We start from the raw sequence: 24,016 nt of genomic DNA on the forward strand, positions 1-24,016 counted from the left end.
AACCAAGCCTAATGGTGATGTCGCGTTCAGAAACTCAAGGGGTGCGTCCCTTGAAAGTTTCCTGGAGCTTTTATTTTTGTACCTGAACTGGATGGTGATCGGCTGGCGAGGTAAGTTATGCGTGCAAGAAAACAAGTCTGTGTCCCCCATATATATAAATATATATATATTGTGAGGGCGCTTACGCGTAGCACTGCTCCCGGACATTGTCGTCGTCACTTTTGGCATTGGGTGGGCCGATCGGCATCATCATCTCTCTGCTGGCACATTTCTTGGGAAACGTTCTATAGACACGAGACTGATAAAAACCGTCGTCTGACCGACCTGTCTCTATCTCACAACGTGGTAGAGGTGAGCTTTTAGACCCCGTACCAAAACCACCTACGCTTCGAGCTTCCGCTTAAAACCCTGAAGCTCCGAAACCGCACGCTGGCTACCATGACGGCGACGGCTGCTGAAGCCTTCTCAATGCCTTCTCAGTCGCCAACAAGACCCAGAGGTTTTCGCTGGACTTCGTGACGAAGATGTTGAGGACTGGCTCGAAAGTTACGACCGCGTGAGCGTCTACAACACATGGGACAATCCCACTAAACTCGCCAACGTGGTATTCTACCTCACTTATGTTGCCAAAACGTGGTTTCTGAACCACGAAGAAGGAATTCCAGACTGGGACGTTTTTACCACGAAGCTTAAAGGCATATTGGGCACTTCAACTAGCAGCAAAGAGAACGCGAAAAAGAAACTCGAGACTCGACGACAAGAAGAAGAGACGTACATCTCCTATATTGAAGACGTCCTCGCGCTCTGCCGTACACTTTTAGCAAGTCCCGTGTATTTGGTGAATATTTGGGGTGAAAAACACACAATTTACACAAATTAAAATAAATTTACACTTTGAGTAACAGATAATTTGTTCAAAAATCATGCGAGGTTCTAAAAAACGTGTTTTGGTTCGGTCACACACGCATTACTGTGTAGCCGACCTCGAAAACACGCATCATCCCCGGCGACGACGGCAGCATTGCCGGCTATCGAAGCATCGGAATGCTTGGGGACACACCTAGAAAGGACCGTGGAGACAAAGGCCGCGGAAATAAACGTCTCGGAGACCGATACGCACAAAAAGCAATTACGCCATGTCGCGGGACGGGGCGAAGCTCGCGCTTACCGTGCTCGCTGCCATTTTCTGGCCGATGGCAATGCGGCTTCCCTCATGTCGCCCATGTTTGTATTTATTTTAGGAATGTAGTTTCTTACACACAAAAATAAAGTTATTGGTCTAATTACTCGTTCTAAACAGTTAAAATGGATAGGAAAACCGTGTCCTCGATCTGAACGCGCGACATTGCAGTTGGTTTCGTTTTTGCTTCAACCTTCCACTGCAAGCCAAACGACCGTGTAACACCAGGAGGGAGGGAAGGTGCCGCCGCCTCCCATGCTATGCTCCCTCCTCAGAATTTACGGTGCTCCGTGGTGGCCATAGTATTGCTGCATTTGAATAGGAGCTGACAGAGAAAATCTGGCCACGGCGCAACGCCGATGTACGCTAAAAGCTAGAGCCGGTTTGCTTTCGTTGTTTTTGTTTGACCGGAGAAAATCTGGCAACAGAGCATGGCGCAGCTATTGTTTTGGTTTGAGGGGACGGGAGTACGATAAGCTTTGCGAGCACATAGCGAAGACGTGACCGGAGAAGTCGTCGTGTGTGCTTTGAAAGCGAAGGGACTCACGGGTCCAGGAGTGCACAACCACAGGCCAAGGTTCACGACAGCACTGCGTTGACTTCGGCGATCTCGTTCTGTTTGGGGCAACACGGTGATGCGACAAAGAGCCGAAACGTTCCTTGTGAGTGGTGCGGTGCTTAAAGGTAGAAACCCACACTAACACGGAGCTCAAATAGGTTGTTGTGGGGTTGATGTTCAACGGGTTCAGTCCCGTCGTCGTTAGCTGATCCGGTCCAGCTGGTCCGGGAGGACACAGCGAGCGTTTTTAAAAGTAAACCTTCCTTCGTTCCGTTTCAAAATGAGGAATATTCCCGATGCATACCGTGAGTAACAAGCTGCGGGCGTTTTCAACAAAACTGCGTCATTTTAATTGAACAATGGACTTCGGATTGTTGTCCTAAATCTGCCGTTTTTATACTTCATGTTGTTGGACTGCGTTTGCACAGCGACGCACACCGCTCGAGTAGATGATTCGGTCCTGCAAACGACCGGTTATACAGTATTTCAGAGAAACTTAACTCACCACCAATAGTTTCCTGTGAATCTCGTGTCAGTTTGTTGCGCTGATCATGCGGTGTGGATAAATTAGGGCACGATTTCATACCTGCCCACAGGTGGATGAACTGAGACCATTTTCGACGTAGTGAGCATGGTGCTTTTTCTTTATTTTGGGGAGAGGGGTTGGTGCATTTATTATGGTAACTGCGTTTGCACAGCGACGTGTTTGCACAGAGACGCACACCACTCCAGTAGATGATACGGTCCTGTAAACAACCGGTTATACAGAATTTCAGGGAAACTTAAGTCACCACCGATATTTTCCTGTGAATCTCGTGTGAGTTTGTTGCGCTCATCATGCGGTGTGGATAAATTAAGGCACGATTTCCTACCTGCCCACAGGTGCATGAACTGAGACCATTTTCGACGTAGTGAACATGGTGCTTTTTCTTTATTTTGGGGAGAGGAGTTGGTGCATTTATTATGGTACAATCACTTGAGAGTTGAGAAATTCGGGAGAGCTAGCAAGCTATCCCAACTTTGTCTCTTTTCTCGCTGGCACTGCCCCTAGTTTGAAGTTTCAGTTTTAGTAAGCATACCTACTAGCAGGTACAAACTGCTTTAAAGGAGGTAAAAGACAGAGGAAGTCAGGACGATGCGGACTCCGTGTTTTGCGCTTTTCGCAAGGTGACTGGGTAAATGCTTTTGCGAGGTATGCGGAATATGCAAACGATTTTGTTATGCCCGTCATTTGCGTCTCCAGCAAAACGAATAAGATGATATACAAAGGCACAATCACAAGCCAAGATTTACGATAACAGTGAGTTTGCTTCGGCGGTCCGTGTAGTTGTATTATACCCCGCTCTCTGCAACACCGTGTCATGACGAAGGGCTCGAACGGTCGCGGTTTGTGCTGGGCTACCGGTTGACAGAAACCCACAGCGCCCGCATTGGCACCAAGTGCACTTGGGCTGTTGATGCTCAAGCCTTTCATCCGCGGCTGGTAGCCAGCTGATCCTGCTGCTCGACGGTGAGGAAGCGGTAAGAGTGACCTCTGAAGTAAATGTAAATCTTCGTTTATCCAGTTATCCGGTGTCAAAGTGTGGAAGATGTCCAACGTGTACTGAGGGCGGGAACTACAAGCGTTTTGCCTTGCTTTTATTACCGAAACCAGAGCAGCGAGATAACTGCCTTGCGTACTTCAAAATGACGGAAGCAATAAGTTTCAATAGGTCGAGTACGTCACCGCAGATGTAGGCGAGACGGTGCCCATTGTTTAAACGCTTGCAGTATCCACGAGTGGAAACAGGAAAACGGCGTCAACAGGGAAGGAGCTCGCGATTCAGTATAATGCAGTGCCATGGGTCCGTGAATTTTGAATGTTCGGGGTAATGGCGGTATAAAAAAATATATAAAAAAAACGAATCAGCGCCACATTAGTGATCACGAATAACAATGATCACAAATTTCCAAACCCCACCGCTCTTCTCGACACTGACACGACATACGACAACAAACTGCATCAAAACGCCCCAAAAGTGAAGGCGTCTGCTCCCGTACGCGTACTGCAACTAGCGGAAGTGAAGTGTTGGGCGGATGTCCTTTACAAGAATATATAAAAAAATGCTTTGCGCAAGGATAATTTCCATTGATTATTAAATACATAATGATAAAATCCAAATAATTTGTTTTTCAATCTCATTCAATCTAGTCGGATTGCTCATAACACTGCTCGTACATGAAAATAACAATAAATTTGAACTTTTTCATGGCCGGTGTAAGATTTATGTTAATACACCGTTGTTTTTCGCAACGGATTATCATAATAAATTTTGCCTCCATACTTGTTAAATGCAAACAGTTCTTACATACGGCTGTCCAAGTGTGCCGTGTTTTGTGTCTTCTTCTATAAATCTGTAACGGACAGCGACCAAAGAGCTCACCCGCACATGTCAAGCTTATATACACAGCGAGGAGAGAAGGATGCTAGTAGGAAGTGTTCGGCCCAGAGTCGGTTGTTGTCTTTGTGTATGTGTCGGTGCTGTGTGATACGTGGTACTCGCGTTGTCTGCGATGCATGTAGGGTTGCCGTCTACTCGTGATCGTTCTCAGCGTATTAACAGACTCCTCCTTTTTTTGTTCACTGGCAGCTAGAAACCTCAATAGGTGGCGCAAGTTACCGCCCGACTCTAAATAGTTTGCTCGAGTTACTTATCCATGAAAGTTTGGTATTCGTTTCTCTATCTAGCAGTCCCGTCGTAGCTACCGACGCCACCGACATCCGACCACGGACGTACGTACCTTTGCACGTAGCTACTTGCGCCGCTTGGAGACTGTTTACTGTGTATAAAAGACATCGAACGAGAACAAACACGTCCTGTGTGCTCTCAATTCGGCTGAAAGGCGCGCGGCTCGCTGGGCTCGTCTCGCGCCTGTTTTCGGCTGCTGGCCGCCATGTTTTATTGAGCGGGTGGTTCTCATTTGAACCTGTTCGCATTTCTACCTCCTCGTTTTAAGCTTCTCATTTCAACCCTATGCAAAACGACTTGCGCTTTTCTACCTTTCTCACTTAAACCGTTCTCAAAACGAACTTTCGCGTTTTGACCATTCTCAAAATGACTCTTCTCATTTTAACCTTTCTCCTTTGAAATTTTTTCAAAACATACTTTCTAGTTTTGACCATTCTCAAAAGACTTTTCTTTTCATTTTAAACTTTCTCCCATTTCAAACTTACTAAAAATATACTCTCTGTCTTTGACCATTCTGAAAACCCCTTTTCTCATTTTAACCTTGTACATGATCAGGCTAGCGAAAAGCAATGACTTCAGCATACACTTACAGGAAAGCGAAATAAAGGAACGAACGACATTATGAAGTCCAGGCACCTGAAGCTTTATTACGCGTTGAAATGGTACTTGGAGAATGACATCTAGAGTGCATGCTAATCCACGTCATGACGGACGACACATAGGCAAATATACAATGATCGTAGATATGTACGATCACTCCGATACCGGTTGTAAATAATTCAATATCCTCACAGAGCATGCCAGATGAGCAGAATTTGCATCCGATGATTCACAACTGAAATGAAGAAACAAATCGGTACCTGGTAGGAAAGCCCTCAAGCCACGCATCACCGCACCCGCACATTAAAAAAAAAAAAGAAGAAAAAAAAATCGCCGCAGGACCAGTTTGCTAATGGCAGAATATCCCATTGCGACTATCTAAGGAGGGTGAAGGCATTCTCTGGCCTTTGAATGGAGCGTGTTTTGTTGCTGCGGTCATCTTAGATAGTTTAACCAATTACCATCTTGTGGGAACAAAGCTCCAGAATAAAGCTTTATTGAGCATGGGATCACATTGAAGTGCGATGACTGATTCTGCGGCAAAAAAAAAAACGTTTTGTACTATGCGTCTCGAGAAGAGCCGCTCAGTAGCCTAACGATCAGCCATACGATTTGAATGATGCTTTGTGAATCACTTAAATGTAAGGTGACGGTATCGAAAACAGAATATTTCTGTGAACATATTTCATATGCAGTGTGTCCTATGCAAAAGGGTTAAAATGATTCATGCGGGGGTGGGCAGAGGATTGTTTGCCGATCCCTGCTGGAGAGGCTCTTGAGTGGTGGCGGTGGCGCTTTGAGGACGACGAGGTGCATAGTAAAGCAAGAGACCTGTCGCAGCTGTTGCTTTGAGAAGCTGCCAATGCGGGTGGTAAGTGATCGCCAGTTAGCCTTGGTGTGGAACATTACATAAGTGTTCGCATCGGTGCACAATGGCACAGGTAGTCCATGAAAATGGATCGACGGACATGTTAGAATTGTAATAATATGTACAATGGCAACTCTGGCGAAATTTTTGTTTGCGTGCTTGTTTTGTTTTAGATCTGGTTATTTTCTGTATCAAATAACAATTGCTATGGAGTAGCCGGCAGTGTTATTAACAGTGCCAACATCTCCATTATTTTTATTCATTTATTTTTAGCACAGAAAAGGAGACTGGTTGAAATTACAAGAGCACTCTAAAAAGGTTGAAACGCCACTTACGTGTTTTGAGACGGAGTTTAACTAAACAATAACGATATAAGTACGCGGGCTCAACCGAGAAGGGCATAAAATAGTAAGAAAAGGTGAAAGCGCAAAGAGCTTTAGGCGATTGGTTTGAAATACGGTGTTCAAATGAGAACGTGTTCAAATGAGAAAGGGTTGAAACGCGAAAGGTTAAAACGCAAAGGGCGTTTTGGGAATGGGTTGAAACGAGAAAGTTCAAATGAGAATGGGGTCAAATGAGACGGGTACAAATGAGAAAGAGTTGAAACGCGAAATGTTGAAACGCGAAGGGCGTTTTGCAAATGGGCTCAAACGAGAAGGGTACAAATCAGAATGGGTTGTTCCGAGATACACCCTTATGAGCACGCTCAGCCAACACGCTCAACTGTGTTTAGCGAAACGCAGACACGGTGTAGCGTGTTAAGTTTACACGGCACCTCGTGTGTAGGCGAATAACACGCATGGCTGCGTGTAAAACGAACACGTTTTGACGTGTCTGCTATGGGACAACGGTTTACACGTCTGGGTGTGCTATTTTTGCTAAAAGTGTAGCGTCAACTGTGAAATGCAAGAGAGTGAGCGCGTACGTAGCTTTCTGAAGGGAATCGGGGAGCCGGCCTTCAATGTTTTTCTGGTCCGAAAGCCCGAATCGATAGCTGACGTCACACCTGTTTGCCAATACCTCGATGAAATGCGGACCATCAGAGTCTCTTACCCAGCTCAGAATCTCGGGGAACCGAAAGCGTCAAATTCTAAACTCCGGACCCTTTATCGTTCGAGAAGAGCTCCGGCAGATGTTCAACGGTACAACCGCAGCGCTGAACCGGCAGCAAGTTCTCCCGACTTGGGGTCCCTTGTCCGAGACGAGTTAGCAGCTCTACTTCCTGCAACTCTTCCTCTCCCCCCGCCCGCACCACCAACCTACGCCGAGATTGCCATTAGGGTACCTTCCCCTCAAGTGGCTTCGCTACAACAACTCCACACCCCACCTTCCTTGGCTACATTTACTCCAGCCACACTCACCCCGACGTACCCATCTTGGAGACCACCCATCCGCCCAGTATTCTATTACTGCGGCTTTAAAGGTCATATTGTCCGCTACTGCAGGAAACGCCGAGATGACGAGAGGTACGACCACTTTTATCATCCTCACTTTCGCCGAGATCAAGGGACCTACATTGTAGATCGAAACAATTCCGGCTGTCAAGGAAGTACTTCCCTTCACAGGTCGAGATTTGAAAACCGCACATATTCTGGGCGTCATTCCCCTTCCCCACTTCCACGCTCTGGGTCTCGGATAATTTCATCTACCCAAACCTATCCTAAATAAACAACGGAAAACTAAAAACCGCAGTTCTTGGGGGGAGAACTGCGAACCAACAGAACCAGAGACCTCCTCTAATCCCATCCAATTCAATTGACGTAAGTGTAGAACGTTTAAATGCTCTTGCTCTAGTTGATACCGGCGCCGCAATTTCAGTTATAAGCGAAGATGTCTGCAAAACCTTAAGAAAAGTCCGAACTCCTCACGGTACTTGTTTACGAGGAGCGGAAACCAATTTGATGTATCCCTCCGGGCTGTGCACCGCGAGGGTTGTAATACAAGATATGTGCTATCACATAGAGCAGTGGTTCCCCAATAGGGGTCCGCGAGACCCTCAACAAAATGTTTTTTCTTTTTTTAGTTGGCACGTTTTTTGTAGTTTGAAGCGCGAGTGTGCCACGTATTGATGAACTGACGAGAATGAAGTGATGTGGCACCTTTGTTTTATGTTTTACTGTTACGTAGCAATAAAAGGCACCTGTTTCATGCTCCAGATGTGTTAACTTACTAACTCCCCCCCCCTCCCTCCCTCCCTCCCTCCCTCCCTCCCCCCCCCCCCCCCCCCCCCCCGCTGGAAGGGGTCCCCCATCACTGAAAGCGGTCCGCAAGGGGTCCCCGACACATCCACGGCTGGGAACCACTGACAGAGAGTTGTTGTTTTACTGAATTGTACACTCACTTATCCTTGGCTGAGACGTCCTTTCATTTAACTCCGCAGTAATTCACAGTAGTTATCCAGAATTATTTTAGACCACTCTTGACGTATGTGATACAGTTACTGATCACAATGCAAACATTTCAGTTGAAACCGATTCGGTTACTTCCCCATTCACAACACACATATTACAACTCGTCTTAACAACCGCTTACACGACTTATGTCGTCCTACAAGCATCGAACACATTTCTCGCGAGAGGCATAGTTGCACCGCACGCACTTACCCGTTTCATGGATAAGTTCTCATAGCTGTCTCTAATGTTAGTACGGAGTCCGCTCTCATTCCACATGGTACAGTTGTTGTGACTGCGACACCACACTCATCGATTTCTGTGTTCTATATCCGCCCTTCAAACCAAATCTTCGCTTGCCCAGAACTGTAAAACCTTGTCTCTGCATACAACACTTAGCCAATATCTTGAGGAATAAAAACAAAAGTCGACTCCTAACTTTGGTAGAGCACAACAAAAAAATATTCGACATCGTGTCATCTGCCGTTGGTCAAACCCGCACGACAGAGCATCGGATCCACATTGAAGATTCTGCTATTGTTCATTGTCGTCCGTACTGGGTTCCCCACTCAGAGCGTTCTATAATCGAGGACCATGTCACTGATATGCTAAAAAAAGGGTGTATTTCGTCGTCCTTCACGCAGTTCATTCTCGCCACCGGTAGCCCTGGTGAAAAAGAAGAATGGAAGCATTCGCTTTTGTACCGAATACCGCGAACTGAACAAAATTACTCGTAAAAACCTTTACCTTGTGCCATGAATTGACGACGCAATATTCAGCTCCCTTGAAAAGAACTGAATGTTTTTCATCTTTTGATTTACGGTATGGTGATTGGCAGATCCCGTTTACCGAAGAGGAAAAGGAAAAAAACAGCGTTCGCCACACCGGATGGCTTTTATGAGTTCAACATGATGCCCTTCGAACCCTGCAACGTGCCAACGACTTTCGAACGCATGATCGACAACATCAGTTGAGGCTTAAAATTAAGAAAAACATGCCTATGTTACTTAGATGACATTATAATCTTTTCTTCCAACTTCAAGGAACACCTTGAACGGCTTTCCCAGGTCCTGTCCTGTCTGTCTGCCGCCAACCTCCAGCTTAATACTAAGAAATGCGCGTTTGCGGCAAAACAATTAAGATCTTAGGGCATGTCATCAGCAAACACGGTATCAGACCTGACCCCGACAAAATAAAAGCGATTGCAGACTTCCTTCGACCACAACGCCAAAAGGAATTGCGAAGCTTTATAGGTCGGTCGTCGTACTTCCGTCGTTTTATTCGTGGTTTTGCAACCACGGCCGCTGCACTTAGCAGCCTTCTTAAGAACAATTCCACATTTACCTGGTCTCCTCAGTGCGAATCTGCCTTTACAACCTTAAAAGCATCCCTGACTTTCAATCCTGTCCTCCGACACTTCAACAATAACTCCGCCACAATTCTCCACACAGACGCTAGCAGTTACGGCCTTGGAGCAAATCTTCTACAACCGGACGACTAGTGCGTAGAACTTTTGCTTATGTGAGTCAATCTTTCAGCAAGCAAGAGCAACATTATACAATGACAAAAAAAGAAATGCCTCGCGGTGGTTTGGGCGTTTGCAAAGTTTCGTCCTTACTTATACGGCCGTCATTTTTCCGTCTTCACCGAAAATCATGCGCTCTGTAGGCTACCCTCCCTCAAAAACCTTTCAGGTCGTCTCGGACGCTGGGCTATGCGCCTGCAGGAATACGATTTTACAATTGTTTATAAAACTGGCCGAAACACCAAGAAGCCGACGCCCTTTCTAGATGTCCGCTACCTCACCCCCAACAATTACGACTATACTAAATAACGAGATGAGCCCATCACCAACACAGCTATTTGATGGAATAGAGATTGCCACCGAACAACGCTAGGGCCCCCAGCTACGTAATATCATTGCCCAAATGAAGGGAATCTCACCTACGACAAACGCTCGCTCCCGACACCAGCTTTTGCACTATCAGCTTTGACATGATGTTTTGTACCGCCGAAACTACTCATCATACGAAAATCTTTGGCTTCTGGTTATTCCCCGTACCTTACATGCCTTGGTCCCTGAATCTCTGCACGACGATCGCACAGCCGGCCACTTAGGACTCTCCAAAACTTACTGCCGTGTCAGAGAACAACGTTTCTGGCCCGGAATGTACACCGCGGTGACAACGTACGTCTCTTCTTGTCTCGTATGCCAACAACATAAGTGTCGCACAACTGCACCCCCTGGCCAATTAATGCCACCCCGCTGCCCGTCGCAACCTTTCGAGATCGTAGGAATTGACTTGTTTGGACCGCTACCACGCACAGTCAATGGCAAACGATGGGTTGTAACCGCTGTCGACTACTTTACACGATACGCAGAAACAGTGGCTCTTCCAACTGGCTCCACCATCGAGGTTGCTGATTTCGTTGTCCACCAGCTACTCCTCCGACATGGAGCTCCCCGCGTGCTGCTCAGCAACAGAGGTCGCACCTTCTTGTCACATGCAAACAGTGCAAGAGTTCTTAGCTGCTTGTGCAGTCATCCACAAAACGACATCCTCCTAACTCCTACAGACCAACGGGCTCACTGAACGCTTTCATCGTACCCTTCCGCACGTGATCGCAATGTACGTATCATCAGATCATACCAACTGGTATGCAATTTTACCATTCGTAACATACGCCTATAAACGCCATTCAAAGTACAACTGGGTACTCGCCATTTCAGTTTGTCCACGCAAGACAACCGACATCGCTCCTGGAGACAGTACTCGAGTATACTCCAACTCAGCTCCATATAACTATCCTCGATGACATCGTATCCCGTACTGAAGACTCGCGTGAACATGCGCGACTTCGCACTGTTCACCACCAACAGGAACGAAACACCCGACACGACTCCACCCACAAAATGTCAGCTTTCAACCTGGAGACCTTGTTCTCGTATCGTTGCCAGCACGCAAAACCGGCTGCTCTGAAAAATTACTGGCTCATTACATCGGCCCCTGCCATGTCATTGTTGAAACAACTCCTGTCAGCTTTCTCGTGGAGCCAGTAAAACCACCCAACGATGCCGCTACCGCGGTCGCGAACTGGTTCACGTCTCCCGACTGAAACCTTTCACCCCCCGCTCAACGGCCCCCCTTCCTTCCCTCTGTGGCCAGGTGGCCATTTTTCCGCAACCGGGGGAAATCTGTGAGGGCGCTTATGCGTAGCACTGCCCACGGACATCGTCGTCGTCACTTTTGGCTGTGGGTGGGCCGATCGGCGTCTTCATCTGTCTGCTGGCACCTTTCTTGGGAAAGGTTCCATAGACACCAGCCTGATAAAAACCGTTGTCTGACCGACCTGCCTCTATCTCACTATATATATATATATATACAGGGTGTTTCACGAAAAGTTGACAAATTCGATATTGCACGCGTCGCAACAAAAATAGGCTTGTGTCGTTTTGGTCCTGGGCCAGGGGCCTATTTAGGGAAATTAATAAAGTAGGGATAATTAGATTGTTGATTATTTTTACGTAATTAACTTTTTTGTTGATTATTTTTGCGTAATTAACTTTTTCAATACTGTGGGTGAGGGCATGGTTTCAATCAAAACATTGCTCAGCAAGATTGAAAAACACTAAATCAACAAATTGCAGAACGATTGGAGGCACGCGAGGCATTTTAGAGCTTTCTAAAAAACCGTATTAATTCGACGATTTTTTAAGTTTCGGTTTGCAATCGGGGCGCATCTCGGCCCCGACGGTACCGCGCCTCGCGGAGAAAGAGCACAACCAGTCAACCAAGAATCAACACAAGCAGATACAGAAAAAAAAAAAAAAAACTCAAAACAACCAGAGGAAATCAGGAGCAATACAAGAAGGGCGGCGACTTTCGTTCAATTTAGTAACAATTGCTGCCCGGGTCAGTTTTGTGCTTGAGGTATCACTAGCTATTGTTTTTTCTTTTAATTCTGATTTAGAAATTGGGTTGTAATTGGGTCAGTCGGTAATAGTTAAACATGATGAAATATAGCCTCAGTAAATGCGGACGAAGAAAAAGAAACGAACAGGACAGAACGACGGCTGACTGCAACTGCAGTTTATTCTATGCAGAGAAAACCAAGGACACTTCTTATACAGATTACACACGCACAGATTAAAAGACACGCCTACTAGGCCTACTTGGCAACTGGAGGCCGCTGATATCGTCCTACAAATGGGCATTCTTGTTCGATCGAAGATTACCTCTTTTTGGAATAGCGCCGCCAATATGTCACTAACACATCTGTCTGCCAGCAAAAAAATAAAGAACCCTTCAATTATCTCTCGACTCATTCTGTCTCGGTGTCTGCCCTAAAATAATATAGTCACAAAAAACGGGCGACATGAACGATATCTGCAATGTAGCGGTAGGAGTACCCCGACCGTATACCTATGGAAGTAAGCGGGCTCTCAAACCTTTCGTTCAAACAGATTCGTTTCTAGCGTATACTTAGAATCTTCAACTCGACAAGGCTATTTGGTAGACGACACCCGATAAACAGGTCACGAACAAACGGTTTTAATGATTTTTGTGCACTTAGCTTGCGGACATTTTTCAGAGCCAGCACTGACTATCGAGCATACCTGGCTCCTTTTTGTGGAGAGAGCACAACAGAGATTTTGCACCAACCTCCGACCTATTTTGGTTCTCGAAAAGCCGATGAAAGTGAGGTTCTACCACCATTCAACTTTTCTCCGTACCTGTATTTCTCTTCTCTACACTTTTGGTTGTTTTAAGAGACCCTGCTACCTCAACGAAAATGCCGCACGGAAACTCCCACATCCTAAGTCTGTTCACCTGTCCCGTGAAACGGTTTCCCATCGAGTGAAAGCACGACCTCGCGAGAGCCGACCCAAGGTATGAGACGGCAATACCCCTTTGTGCATTTTATGAGTGGGCAAACCTGTAGTCAAGTATCACCTTCCTAAATCGCGGACGAAAGGACCAGCAAACATATTTTCCTTTCTCTTTGAGGGACAGCGACACATCCACTAACTAGACAACCCCTTCACTAGGTTCTTCAAACGTAAAAATATCCCCCCCACACACACACTTTTCAAGAACTGCCATAACATATTAACCCTAGTATTAACCCCATCAGCGCGCTGGTACTAGACCAAAAATTTATCCGCGTAGCCAAACACCTTCCTCACTGAGGTAGCTTCAAGAGCAGCGCAACAAGACTGTCCACTTCTGCAAGAAAAATATCGCGAAGAATCGGGGCGACACACGCCCATTTAAACACACTTTTTTTTTAAATATAACTTATCTCGCCAGCCGATCACCATCCAGTTCGGGTACAAAATAAAAGCTCTAGAAAACTTTCAATGGACACACACACCCATTAAGTTCCTGAACGCGAGTTCACCATTGGCCTTGATACAATACCTCACCAAGGAAAGCCCCTGGTTATGTGGTGGGGCATAAAACATGTCTTTGCCGTCCACAGTAAAGGCCGAGCCACCTGTGCTCCTGAAGTTTTCAGACCATAAAGACGACCCTAACTCAAAATCTGTATCTTGGTAAGCCTGCAGATCTATATTGCAGAGTGGAACTGAAAACAAAGCAGAGAACATGCCTGAACACTTCGGCTTCAGTGGTGCAATATAAAAGCTCATATCCCTTTTGCAACATGCTATTAATGAAAAGACAGAAAATAATATATATTGTGGGTCTTCTAAAAGTCTACTGTAACTTTTTCAAATGCCGGCACAATAAAAATTAATATTAGGGAGAGCTCAAAGTAGCCAAAATTGTAGCATAACAGCGAACCAGTACATTAAATTAATGTGGCAGTGTAAGCGGGTTGATTAACGGGCGATTGGTTAAACATGTATTTTAAATAATTGTATTGGAAATGCTGCCCATTCCTGTGTGTATTGAACAAGAAGCAGTGGACAATATTGCTTCCTCAAGAAAAGCTGTATGTTGGATATGTCATGTTATTTGGACGCGCTGCTCAGCTTCATGGTTGTTTGGCAACCTTGAATGCAAACGCAGCAAGAGCTTGAGACGAAGAGGTCACAAACAGTTAGTAACTTGGCTGTATTTTATCACCACCACTTGTGAGTCGATAACCTTTTTTGTAAAATGTTTATGATAATATCCTAAGCAAGCTATATGAAAGCGAGCGTTTTTAATTTGTCAAACTTTCCGATGCTGCAGAATAGCGCGATATAAATGAATTATAAGCTTAAAGAACAATGTAAAACAACCAATGTTCCCTTTTTATATAGAAAGTAATATCTTCTTTTACAGTGTCTAACAATTGACACATATTTTTTGCGCTCGAACGAATTAACAAAGAAACGCCTAGGTTATATTCATAAACAAAACAAATGTGATTAGCCGATTGAGCTTAGAAAGCAAACAAATGTTGATGCAATATATTATCAGAAGTCCTTAACTTTTTGTGCTCGCTTTGACATGACATCGGCCAGCTCGGTGTCTTTCGTGATAAGTCAGTCAAATGACGCTTTGGAACCAGTGATAAAAAGGGTTCATACAGTATTTTAGAGCTGGAATTTGTCGAAGTTCTAAGTCACGTAGCAACCCGGAATTCGATCTACTTGGCTGTCGCCCCTCCATGCAGAAGGGTAAGTTCACCTCTAAATGCAGCCTTACGCATATTCCTTGATCTGATTGAAGTGCTAAGCTAGGAGTATTTATTCCCAATCCAGTTTCCTTAAATTATCACGTGACACATTGGAGACCCGTGATTGGGTTGCTCTGCTTTTTTCTTCGGTTTCCAGGGTTGAGAAGTGTTGAGCAAGAGATAGTCGCTACGATAAGGAAAGGCATGCACTTCGTGTCTCTTTTCGCCTCTAATTGTCCAAAGTCAGCCACAAATTCGACAAGAACACAGTTTGTTTATACCACCACAATCCCTAGTATAAAGATAAAGCAGGAATGTAAATTGTCATGACGCAGTAGCCATATACTCTAAGGTGCAGATAAGTATGCCACTTCCTCAGCATGGAAGCTAATGTCACACTCTAAAAAAAAAAGGTGTCAAGGGAGAGTAACTGCCCTAAGTTACCCTCCTTTAACCCTATCTTCATCCAAGTTACTCTTTCGCGACCGCTTCTTTCGATGATACTCTCCCTTAACCCTCACTCGAACTCTAGAGTAACTGTAGCTAGAGTTAGTTTCTCCTCGCGATATCACGGGCTGTCAACAGATGGCGCCGCTATGGGGTCGGCGCTAGAGTGCCTTCATACACACGCGCGCTTTTGCTTGAGTGGTGACATCTCAGCCATTTTTCCGCCCGATCGTTTTTTTATGCATTTTGAAGTGCGTCCGATCCGGTGTCACTCAGCTCGAGCGCGTAGCTTTGCCTAATGCATAGACGCCATTTTACCGCCCAACTTATGCACTGAGTGCGCGAGAGCGCCACGCGCTGGCACATTCAGGGCAACAGTAGATGTCTTCACCCTGAGACAGACAGACATGTAGGCACCCTAGTCGGCGCATTTTCGACGCTGCTCGGCGCAGATTTTTGTTGTTGTGTTTTTCTTTTTCCGGGGAAGGTTTTTTTTTTTTTCCCCTACCCACTTCTTTTTTTTGGGGGGGGGGGGAAGATGGGCAAGGATATTTTAATAAGTGAGTTGATACAGCCTACCTTTACTTAATTTTGTCAACGCGCAATTCAAATGTTTTTTCTGCTAATTAAAAAAAAAGTGCAGAATTTAAGGTGGTTTTTTGCTGCTCCTTTGTGCATATGCGTCGCCAGCGAAACGAGCTTATAGCCCCTGAGCAGGTTACTAGGTGGCACCACTGTCATACGATCGTCAGCGCCTCTGGCGGCAATAATACCAACCGGTGGGAAGTCGCGGCGGGTGGACATCCGGGAGTGCACGGTGCTGTCGTTCAGTCAGGATCAGTAGCGGCAGGATGCCTCCCATCGTGTTGTTTTGCGGTTTTAAACCTATTAATGCGCTTGACTCCTTTTTTCGTGAACAAGGGTTGAAAAAAGGTAGAAAGCTTCTCGAAAGCAAGCATGTGTATGCGGCGAAAGAGACGTATGGCCGTGACATTTCGGCTAAGTGCCATTCGCAGCAAGGCAAGAACATGTACGACATCACGATTCAGGTAAAGGAACGATTGAATGCAGTTTCATTTGATAACGGCTGCTAAATAATTGCAGCAAATGTTCTATGATTTATTTCTTTTTATGCAGCTGAATCCCGTGTCGCGCGAGATCGTCGACAGCACTTGCAACTGCCGCTACGGCGCCCGCGGCGACTGTAAACACGCCGCCGCGGTCGCCTTGTTCGTCAGCGAGGATGAAGTTGCGACGTGCACGAGTCTTCCTCAAGCTTGGGGAAAGCCGTTGGGAAAGCCAACACTGAAGGACAAGGCTCCCATCAGTGAACTTTTTGGAGGTGTGTTCTTAGCAGTGGCGTAGCCAGGAACATAAACCGCATGTAAGCGATTTGGCGAGCGACGCGACGGCGGCGAGGACCCGCTTTCGCTCGGCATGAAAGCGACTGGAGGAAGTGACCAATGCGATAAGCGGCGTTTTCTAGAAATCCAAAAATCAAGCGGCGCGACGAGCGGCAGTGAAAAATCTCCGTCGCTCGTCGCTGACTCTCATCACTTGTTGAGGTCGCTCGTCGCTCGCTAAATTGCTTACATGCCCCCCCCCCCCCCCCCCGTCTACAATTTGGGGGAGGGGGGAAGGGGGGCTGCAGCCCCCCAAAGACCCCTCCCCTGGTTCTTAGCGTGACTCGCTTGCGTGTTTGAACTAAATGCATTCGATGTCTGCTTCACCACTCGACCTCTTGCCTTTCAGAAGACCGGGTGTTTGCTGGAGGGAGGCCACCAGCTCGTTTCCCGCCAGCTTATATTATAAGCCACTTCGACGGCATAAACTCACCGTTCACAAATGTGCTAAAACAGATGAACAGGTGCCAAGTGGACCTGGAGTGCGAGAGATTACTTCAGGACATGGTGGGTGCAGCCGTTGGGATAGTGGAGGAACTGACCGTGCTGGAGCTTCTCCCAAGTGCAGAGATGCCAGCGTACCATACCCTAGAGGTGACCGGGACATATCCCGTACTTCGGGTGGCCCCGATCGACCACTCGGCGCACATGAGTCGACTGGAGGCCTCGTTTTTTTATAATAATGTTGTCTGCTCCAGCCCCCTGAGCTTGTGTATGGCCACACTGCAGCAGTCGAAGTGTGCTAGGTAAGGTCTTTTAGTGTCTTCAATGATTTTTTTTCTTTGCTATAGCAGGCATAAGGCAACTCAATTGTTATTTACACTCCAAGCCATAAGAAGCCTGCAACAAATCCTTATCTTTTGCAATTCTAATAAAAATGCATTTCACACCTCTACAGGTGGTACAAGGAGCGGAAAGTGCGAATCACGAGCTCCATGGCGCACACCATTTTGAGATCCAGGAAGACCCCCGAGGACCTCTCCAAGAGCCTGCTTGGTGCAAAATGGTTTTCATGTGATGCTACACGTTATGGCAAGTTATATTCCAATTTCAATAGGAGTGCTCTGAACTTTTAAGACCTGGTTCTACCAACATTTCCCATGCAGGCTTGCGGACCGAGCCAGTGGCGAGGAGTGCATTTGAAGTGAAAGTCGGGGCCCGTGTTGTGGAGGTACGGCATTTATATATAGTCTTTGAGTATATGACCACAAGTTTGGAAGTGTCAATAGCCTACAAATGCAAGGCGGCTTGCTAAACAATATGTGACTTTTGTGGCACCATTGTATGATAATTCTAATCTCCTAATTGTTTGATAGATGTGATAAATGCTCTGTGTCCATTCTAGGTGGGGCTGCTTGTGCACAACCAGCAGCCATGGCTGTGTGGCAGCCCTGATGGCCTTTTTGCGACCGGTGAAGGAACCATTCTCCTTGAGATCAAGTGTCCGCACTCCATCAAAGACTCTGCGGTCATAGATTCAACCGCTGAAATTGCCTTCGTGAAGTACCTCGTGTACGAAGAGGGTAGGCTGTGTTTACGGCGCACTCACAAGTACTATACTCAAATTCAAGTCCTCATGTACGTTTGTAACCTGGGAGAGTGCTTTTTCTTTGTGTACACGAGTGTGGACAGTGTAATTGTTGCTGTGGAGAGAGACAATGTTTTCTTGGAGACAGCCATCCGGCACTTGGAAGGCTTCTTTTTTTCTCATTACTTGCCAGCAATTGTTAAGAAGTACTGTACATAATCTTCCCCATCTCCAAGTGTGTTTGTAGTTGTTTTTTATCACATGTAACATCAACTTGGAAGCGAGTCGTTTTTATAGTCATTTGCTGAAAAGGGGGGACATTTTTTTCAATAAAGAGTGCCATCTTGCATGTAGAGGAGTATTAACCCGTGTTACTTATTTGTACTTAAAATAGGATAGATAAGAGTTTTCTTGTATTGCTTGTCATGAAATAAGCTCATGCCATTCTTTTGAGAAGCCCTTTTATTCTTAGTATTGCAAAAACAAATACAAATAAACAAATTTTGGTGGCAACTACCAGGTCTATTTCAATGACTCGAAACAAAATATCAGATGTAGTTTGTTAGTGCATTCAATTCCTGGCCTATAGATGTTTTCCGTTTCTTGTGGTTACGTGGGTTCCATATCTGCTTGGTGGAACGAAAAAATGGCACATTTCAAGCTGGAATATGCGAGAAAATATAGGTGAGGCAAAACAAGGAGTAACAATCATGCATTTTTTGTAAACAACTTCCAGCGGTGCGGAGAGATCAAAACAATGTTTCACCGCATACCAGAAGTGACGCCATTCAAGACGGCTGCGCCTTTTTGGAAAAGGTGTATACAGTCTAAGCTCGTTATTACAGACCTTGGTTTCGACCAAGATTTCGGTCTGTTGTAAAAGGAGTATGTTGTATGCAGATATGAAGTTGAGTCAATGGCCGCATAGAGGAAAACCAACCAAACTCTACAAATCTGTATGTTATGTTATATCCAAGTGTCTGTCGTAACCAGGTCTATTATAATGAGCTTAGACTGTAGCCGGCGATAGGTTTGAAACAACCTGATTTCACACTTAGTCTCGGGCTCATGGCTGTGATGCAATTATGGCAGGTTGCAAGTTCGCCAGAATGCAGCACATATGAAAAACATCGCTCATTACTGGTATGAGGGAAATTGGTACCCGAGTGTTCAGAATGTTGTACACTTTGATTCGTTGAATCATTCGCTCCACATGAATACGGACTTGAGCAATGTTGTACGTCTCCTCTACCTCTTGGCAACTAAACTGCCCAGCCCCTGAAAAAAAAGGAGGCATGACAAGCACAGCATTACTGCCCTCTACGCTAGCCTTAATACCCGGAAAGCCCTTGTCTGCTAATATCACGTCACCTGGCTCAACCAAGTTCAAAAACTGGGAATCTACAGTAATATGGAGGTCGGAACAGCGTCCGCCATAGGCCTTGGAATGAAAACAAATCATCCCATTTGGAGTCACTGCGACCAGAAACTTCAGAGTGTACCCTGATTTGTATGCAGAATACAAGGCACGGTGTTGAGCCACAGAGCCCGGCTCCTCTGTGCGAACTTCGGTACAATCAATGATCATTTTGCATTCTGGGTAGTGTGCCTTAAAGCACTGGGGCAGCATGGACAGGATGATTGAAGATGGTGGGCGAAAAATCCACTTTTCAGTTGCAGCAGACAGTGATGCAAGCACAGTACGAAAATGCCGTGATGCTGTGGTGCGGTGTATACAAAACAACACTGCAAGTGATGAGTAGCTCATCCCTAGTTTCATTTTCATCAGAAACAAGAGGAGCTTGTTTGCCATTGATGTGTCCACCGATCGTTCTGAACCTACAGGAAGCATGCTCAGAAGCAGGGCAAACACGGTTGTGGTCACACTGCACAAGTCCTCCAATGACGTAGGAGAATGACGGACACTCTCGTAGCCTTGGAAGCACCCTGTTCTTTGGTCAGGACCAGATTGCCGTGACGACACAGATGGCACCCTGGGGTGTGTAATCTGTGTTGAGCCGTTGCCATCTTGCGGGGTAGAAATGTAGACCGAAAACTGCCCCTTGCAGATCTCCATGTCGTCGGTCTGAGAACCCTAGAAGTATATGCATTTGTCACCATTGGTGCAAATAATAAAGTGGCATGACAAAGAGTAAGTTCATAACAATTGGGAGTTCTAGTGAGCCGTTATGAGGCAAACGGTTCCCTCCCCCCCTTCCCCCCCCCCCCCCATTCATTAATGCAACTGTGAATGTGTGCGGAAATTGCAGTCAACTCTGGAATAGTTTGACTGGATCGTCACGGTTAGCGGTACGTGAACTAGCGTAAGAGATGAAGATTTGCCTTGCATCATGGCGGATGAAGCAGGACGAGCAATGGAATGAACATCTCAACACGGCCCAAAGAAGCTGTGGTATTGTTTCGAAGCGAAAGGTTTGTCTACAAATGATTCGCCAATCCGTGCTGTTGCACTATTCCGACGCATTTGATCTCCTCGGACTGATGGGGCATCGCGGCCGCCATCACGGGTCCGACATTGTAGACCGTGTATTTCAATAGACGCAAATAACTGGTAAAATGGCACCTTGAAGGCCATTGCCTAGTCTCTTGTTGTCGTTGTACTGCTTTACATACACATGAAATTGCCACTGGCAGGCATTGCGCAAACTAAAATGAGGGGCTTTTTTTCAAGAGCTCCGAAAGCAAACGTAGAGCACAACCAAACAGTCTCTTCGAAAATCATGTACAATTACTTGAAAGTGAGCATATGTACCTACTCGCCAGCTCGATTGCACCCTTTGCGTATGCCATGGTGTTTATTTTAGGTGGACTTAATTGTGAAATTGACAAGATTATTTCAAAATTTTAAAACTGCAAAAGATGTCCCAAAAATGCAACATCCCCAATAAACACTGGAGCTTCAGCGACTAACTGTCCCCCCTTTTCTATGTATCTTCCTCATGTTTAAATCTACAAGACGTTGCCGCAGAAGTCTTTGCGCTATACTTGGTATCACCTAATGTCCGGGCACAGCGGATCCTTCGAGCCATCGGTGCCAATCCAAGGCCGTTTCACCTTATGTCCGCTGCGTCCGGACGTAAGGTGAAACGGAGTAGTGTCCCATGAGGTCCTGTAAACCACAATGTGCATGCGCATTTGTTGGTTTTTTGTTTTAGATATCTGGTTGCACATATTTTAGATAATTGTTAGGGCATTTTCGCACGCCACAGTAAAAGCAATATGTATGTGTACCCTTATGAATTCCACGTTCTGCTGATTAGAGTTCAAGAAATTCTATTAGTAACTTCAACTTGGTTGATACAGAAATCTTACCACTGAACGCTGTGCTGTTTCACTGGATTCTGCAGCACTTTCTAGCAGGCCGTCCTGCCGATCCTGTGTGCCGATAGAGTTTTGATGCCAAGCTGGGCCTGGGCTGCATAAGCATCATGAAAATTAATAAGCAGCTTGCTTAAGTCGGCAGTCAAACATCACGGTAGAAAACACATCCGGAGTCTAATTTCTTTCCTCACTGGAATATTTACTGCATAAGTTTGCATATTGTAAATATCAACAATTCGAAACACAGGCCAGGTGCCACTTCGGTCACTGCGAGGGAAGGGTAAGAGAGCTAAGGAGGTAAACTGAGCACTGAAGCGATAATTGAAACTATTTTGAGACTTTACCTGTCAAGCCCTGATGCTTGGTCCTGGAGGATCCCATCTGTTACACTAATCTCCGGGTCATCAGTCTGATCTTCCTAAAAAGCAGAGAGGTTTCCCATAATCCATGTGAATACCATAGTGATGCGACAAAGAGCCAAGTTGACAAACAATGAGCAAGACTGTGTACCCCAAGACTTCAGACTAGTGTCGCTTCAACACCTGTTGTGAACCTAACATGTAAGTGTAGTAATTACAAAAAAAGAAAAATGCAAAAAATAAAGTAGATGAGCAGAGCCCACGCAGGCCTGCGGAAATGACGAGGATCTCGCATGCCGATGAGGCGGTGACCGGTGGAGCCTGGGGCGAGAAAAGCCCCGGAATGAGACCCGTCTGACACGAGTGACACTTCGAGCCGCACTGATTTACTAATGGTCAACAGCATGGGGCTGCGCACCCTGGGGGGCGGCCAGCCTGAGCGCACGGGCGCCAGTGGTTGGTTTGTGGCACCATTTATGTCGTGTAGAACGCTTTAACAAAAAATTTGAATACTACAGTGAGCACATTTGTTGTTTTTTTTGTTTTTTTCAAAACAACCATGAAGAGCTTTCAGCTAAGTTCAAATAACAACAGCCCACTTGTGCCCCCCAGAAGTGCCCACGCCTCACTGACTTGGGTCTGACAAATCCTAATGTTACATTTGACACTTGTTGATGCAAAAGCCTTACCACGGAAGGTTGTCTCTCCTCTCTGAATTCAACGGCTGTACATAAAAGGTGCAGGCCCTCATGCCCACCTCGGCTGCCGCTGCTAGTTCGTTCCCTGCTTGTGCTTGGGATTCCAGTCAAAGATGAAGCGGGACCCCCCAGACTCGATGCTTGTCTGCTTGCTACTCTGTGATGCCATCTGCAAACAATATTAGATTGATGCGAGTCACAAACAGAACGTCCTGTAGCTATTCATGCAGTGCCCATGAAATCACGATCATAAGCTGGACGATCGCCTAACCCGGTAGCACGCTGCTTCCCCATTAGAAACATCAAATATTGAGCGGTGCCCCGAACCCCTGCAGATTTTTGCAATGACACAGGCTTTTCGATTTCGATGTACAAACAATAATCTACAAAATTGGTGTTCAAATTTCAATTGCGGTTAATATGGTCAAAAGCGAATCAGCCGGGCAAGAAGCCGTTGGCACAAAATAGTGCAAGCCACGAGGAATGACTGTTTATAATGGCAAGAGCAAGCTTGTTTGTTTTAGCAGTTTCTCATAACGAGGGCAGATCTTGGACACCGCAAATCTTAGTTCCGGTTCGATGCGGAGCAGTGACCTGTACTTTGTTTTCGTCCACGCCATCACAGAGAAGCCAAGTACATATGTCTTTTCAGTTCTCGAGGCGCTTCACGACCCCCAGCTCAAGTTTGAGAAACACTGCAGTAGCATAATAACAGTTAGCTTTAAGTACAGATGTTGTTGACTTCGAAATCAATGTATTAAAATATCTGCAATTAAAATATTCAAAAATAGTGACTTTTTCGGAGAAATATACAAGGATATCAAATTAACTACTGAAGTTCAATGATACAATAACCGCTGAAGTTATAACTAAAGCTGGTCAAAACTTCACCTGTCAAACCTTGACGCTTGGTCCTGCGGAATCACTGAACTCCTCTTGTACACTGCTGGAAAGAGTGTGGGGAGGTACGCAGGATGGGCTGCGATTGATTGATTGATTGGGTTTTAGTGGCGCAAAAGCATCTAAGGCTATACTGCGCCAAGTACATAAACTATTGTCGGGAGAGGGTTAAGGAGAAGAAAGAGCTTTAGTAGCAGATGATAGGATAAAACAATGGACATGACCTATGTATAAGTGTAAAAGGAATGGACATGAGTTCAAAACAGTAAAATCACAGTCGGTGTAGAAAGCCGATTGCTTTGAGAAAGTTAAAAACACAAGAGTGTGGCATGAGGGGTTGATTGCCAAGTAAAATCATCAGATGTAGGGGAGTATGCTCTTTG

General features: G+C 45.8%; 2 protein-coding genes and 1 long non-coding RNA gene across 3 annotated transcripts; 1 reads left to right on the forward strand and 2 right to left on the reverse strand.

Moving 5' to 3' along the window:
- Nucleotides 1–16,431: 16,431 nt before the first annotated feature.
- On the forward strand, nucleotides 16,432–17,828 carry LOC120840237. Its single transcript, XM_040210646.2, has 4 exons — nucleotides 16,432–16,452; nucleotides 16,541–16,745; nucleotides 17,156–17,400; nucleotides 17,505–17,828. Exons 1-4 carry the CDS (start codon nucleotides 16,432–16,434, stop codon nucleotides 17,550–17,552), a joined length of 519 nt encoding a protein of 172 aa, XP_040066580.1. The 3' UTR covers nucleotides 17,553–17,828.
- A 970-nt stretch (nucleotides 17,829–18,798) lies between these two features.
- LOC115308415 lies at nucleotides 18,799–20,321 on the reverse strand (the record flags this gene model as incomplete). Its single annotated transcript, XM_040210648.1, has 1 exon — nucleotides 18,799–20,321. A coding segment is annotated over one exon (921 nt), but the record flags the coding sequence as incomplete, so codon positions are not given.
- Nucleotides 20,322–20,365: 44 nt separating this feature from the next.
- Nucleotides 20,366–23,711, reverse strand: LOC120840230. Its single transcript, XR_005715491.2, has 5 exons — nucleotides 23,625–23,711; nucleotides 22,725–22,902; nucleotides 22,021–22,094; nucleotides 21,668–21,770; nucleotides 20,366–20,429 (listed from the first exon to the last, which is right to left on the reverse strand). It is a non-coding gene; the product is annotated as an uncharacterized LOC120840230 (long non-coding RNA).
- Nucleotides 23,712–24,016: the final 305 nt, after the last annotated feature.

This window comes from Ixodes scapularis, unplaced genomic scaffold (assembly GCF_016920785.2).
Source record: "Ixodes scapularis isolate PalLabHiFi unplaced genomic scaffold, ASM1692078v2 PGA_scaffold0__279_contigs__length_252992795, whole genome shotgun sequence".
In the NCBI taxonomy this organism is placed as follows: domain Eukaryota; kingdom Metazoa; phylum Arthropoda; class Arachnida; order Ixodida; family Ixodidae; genus Ixodes; species Ixodes scapularis.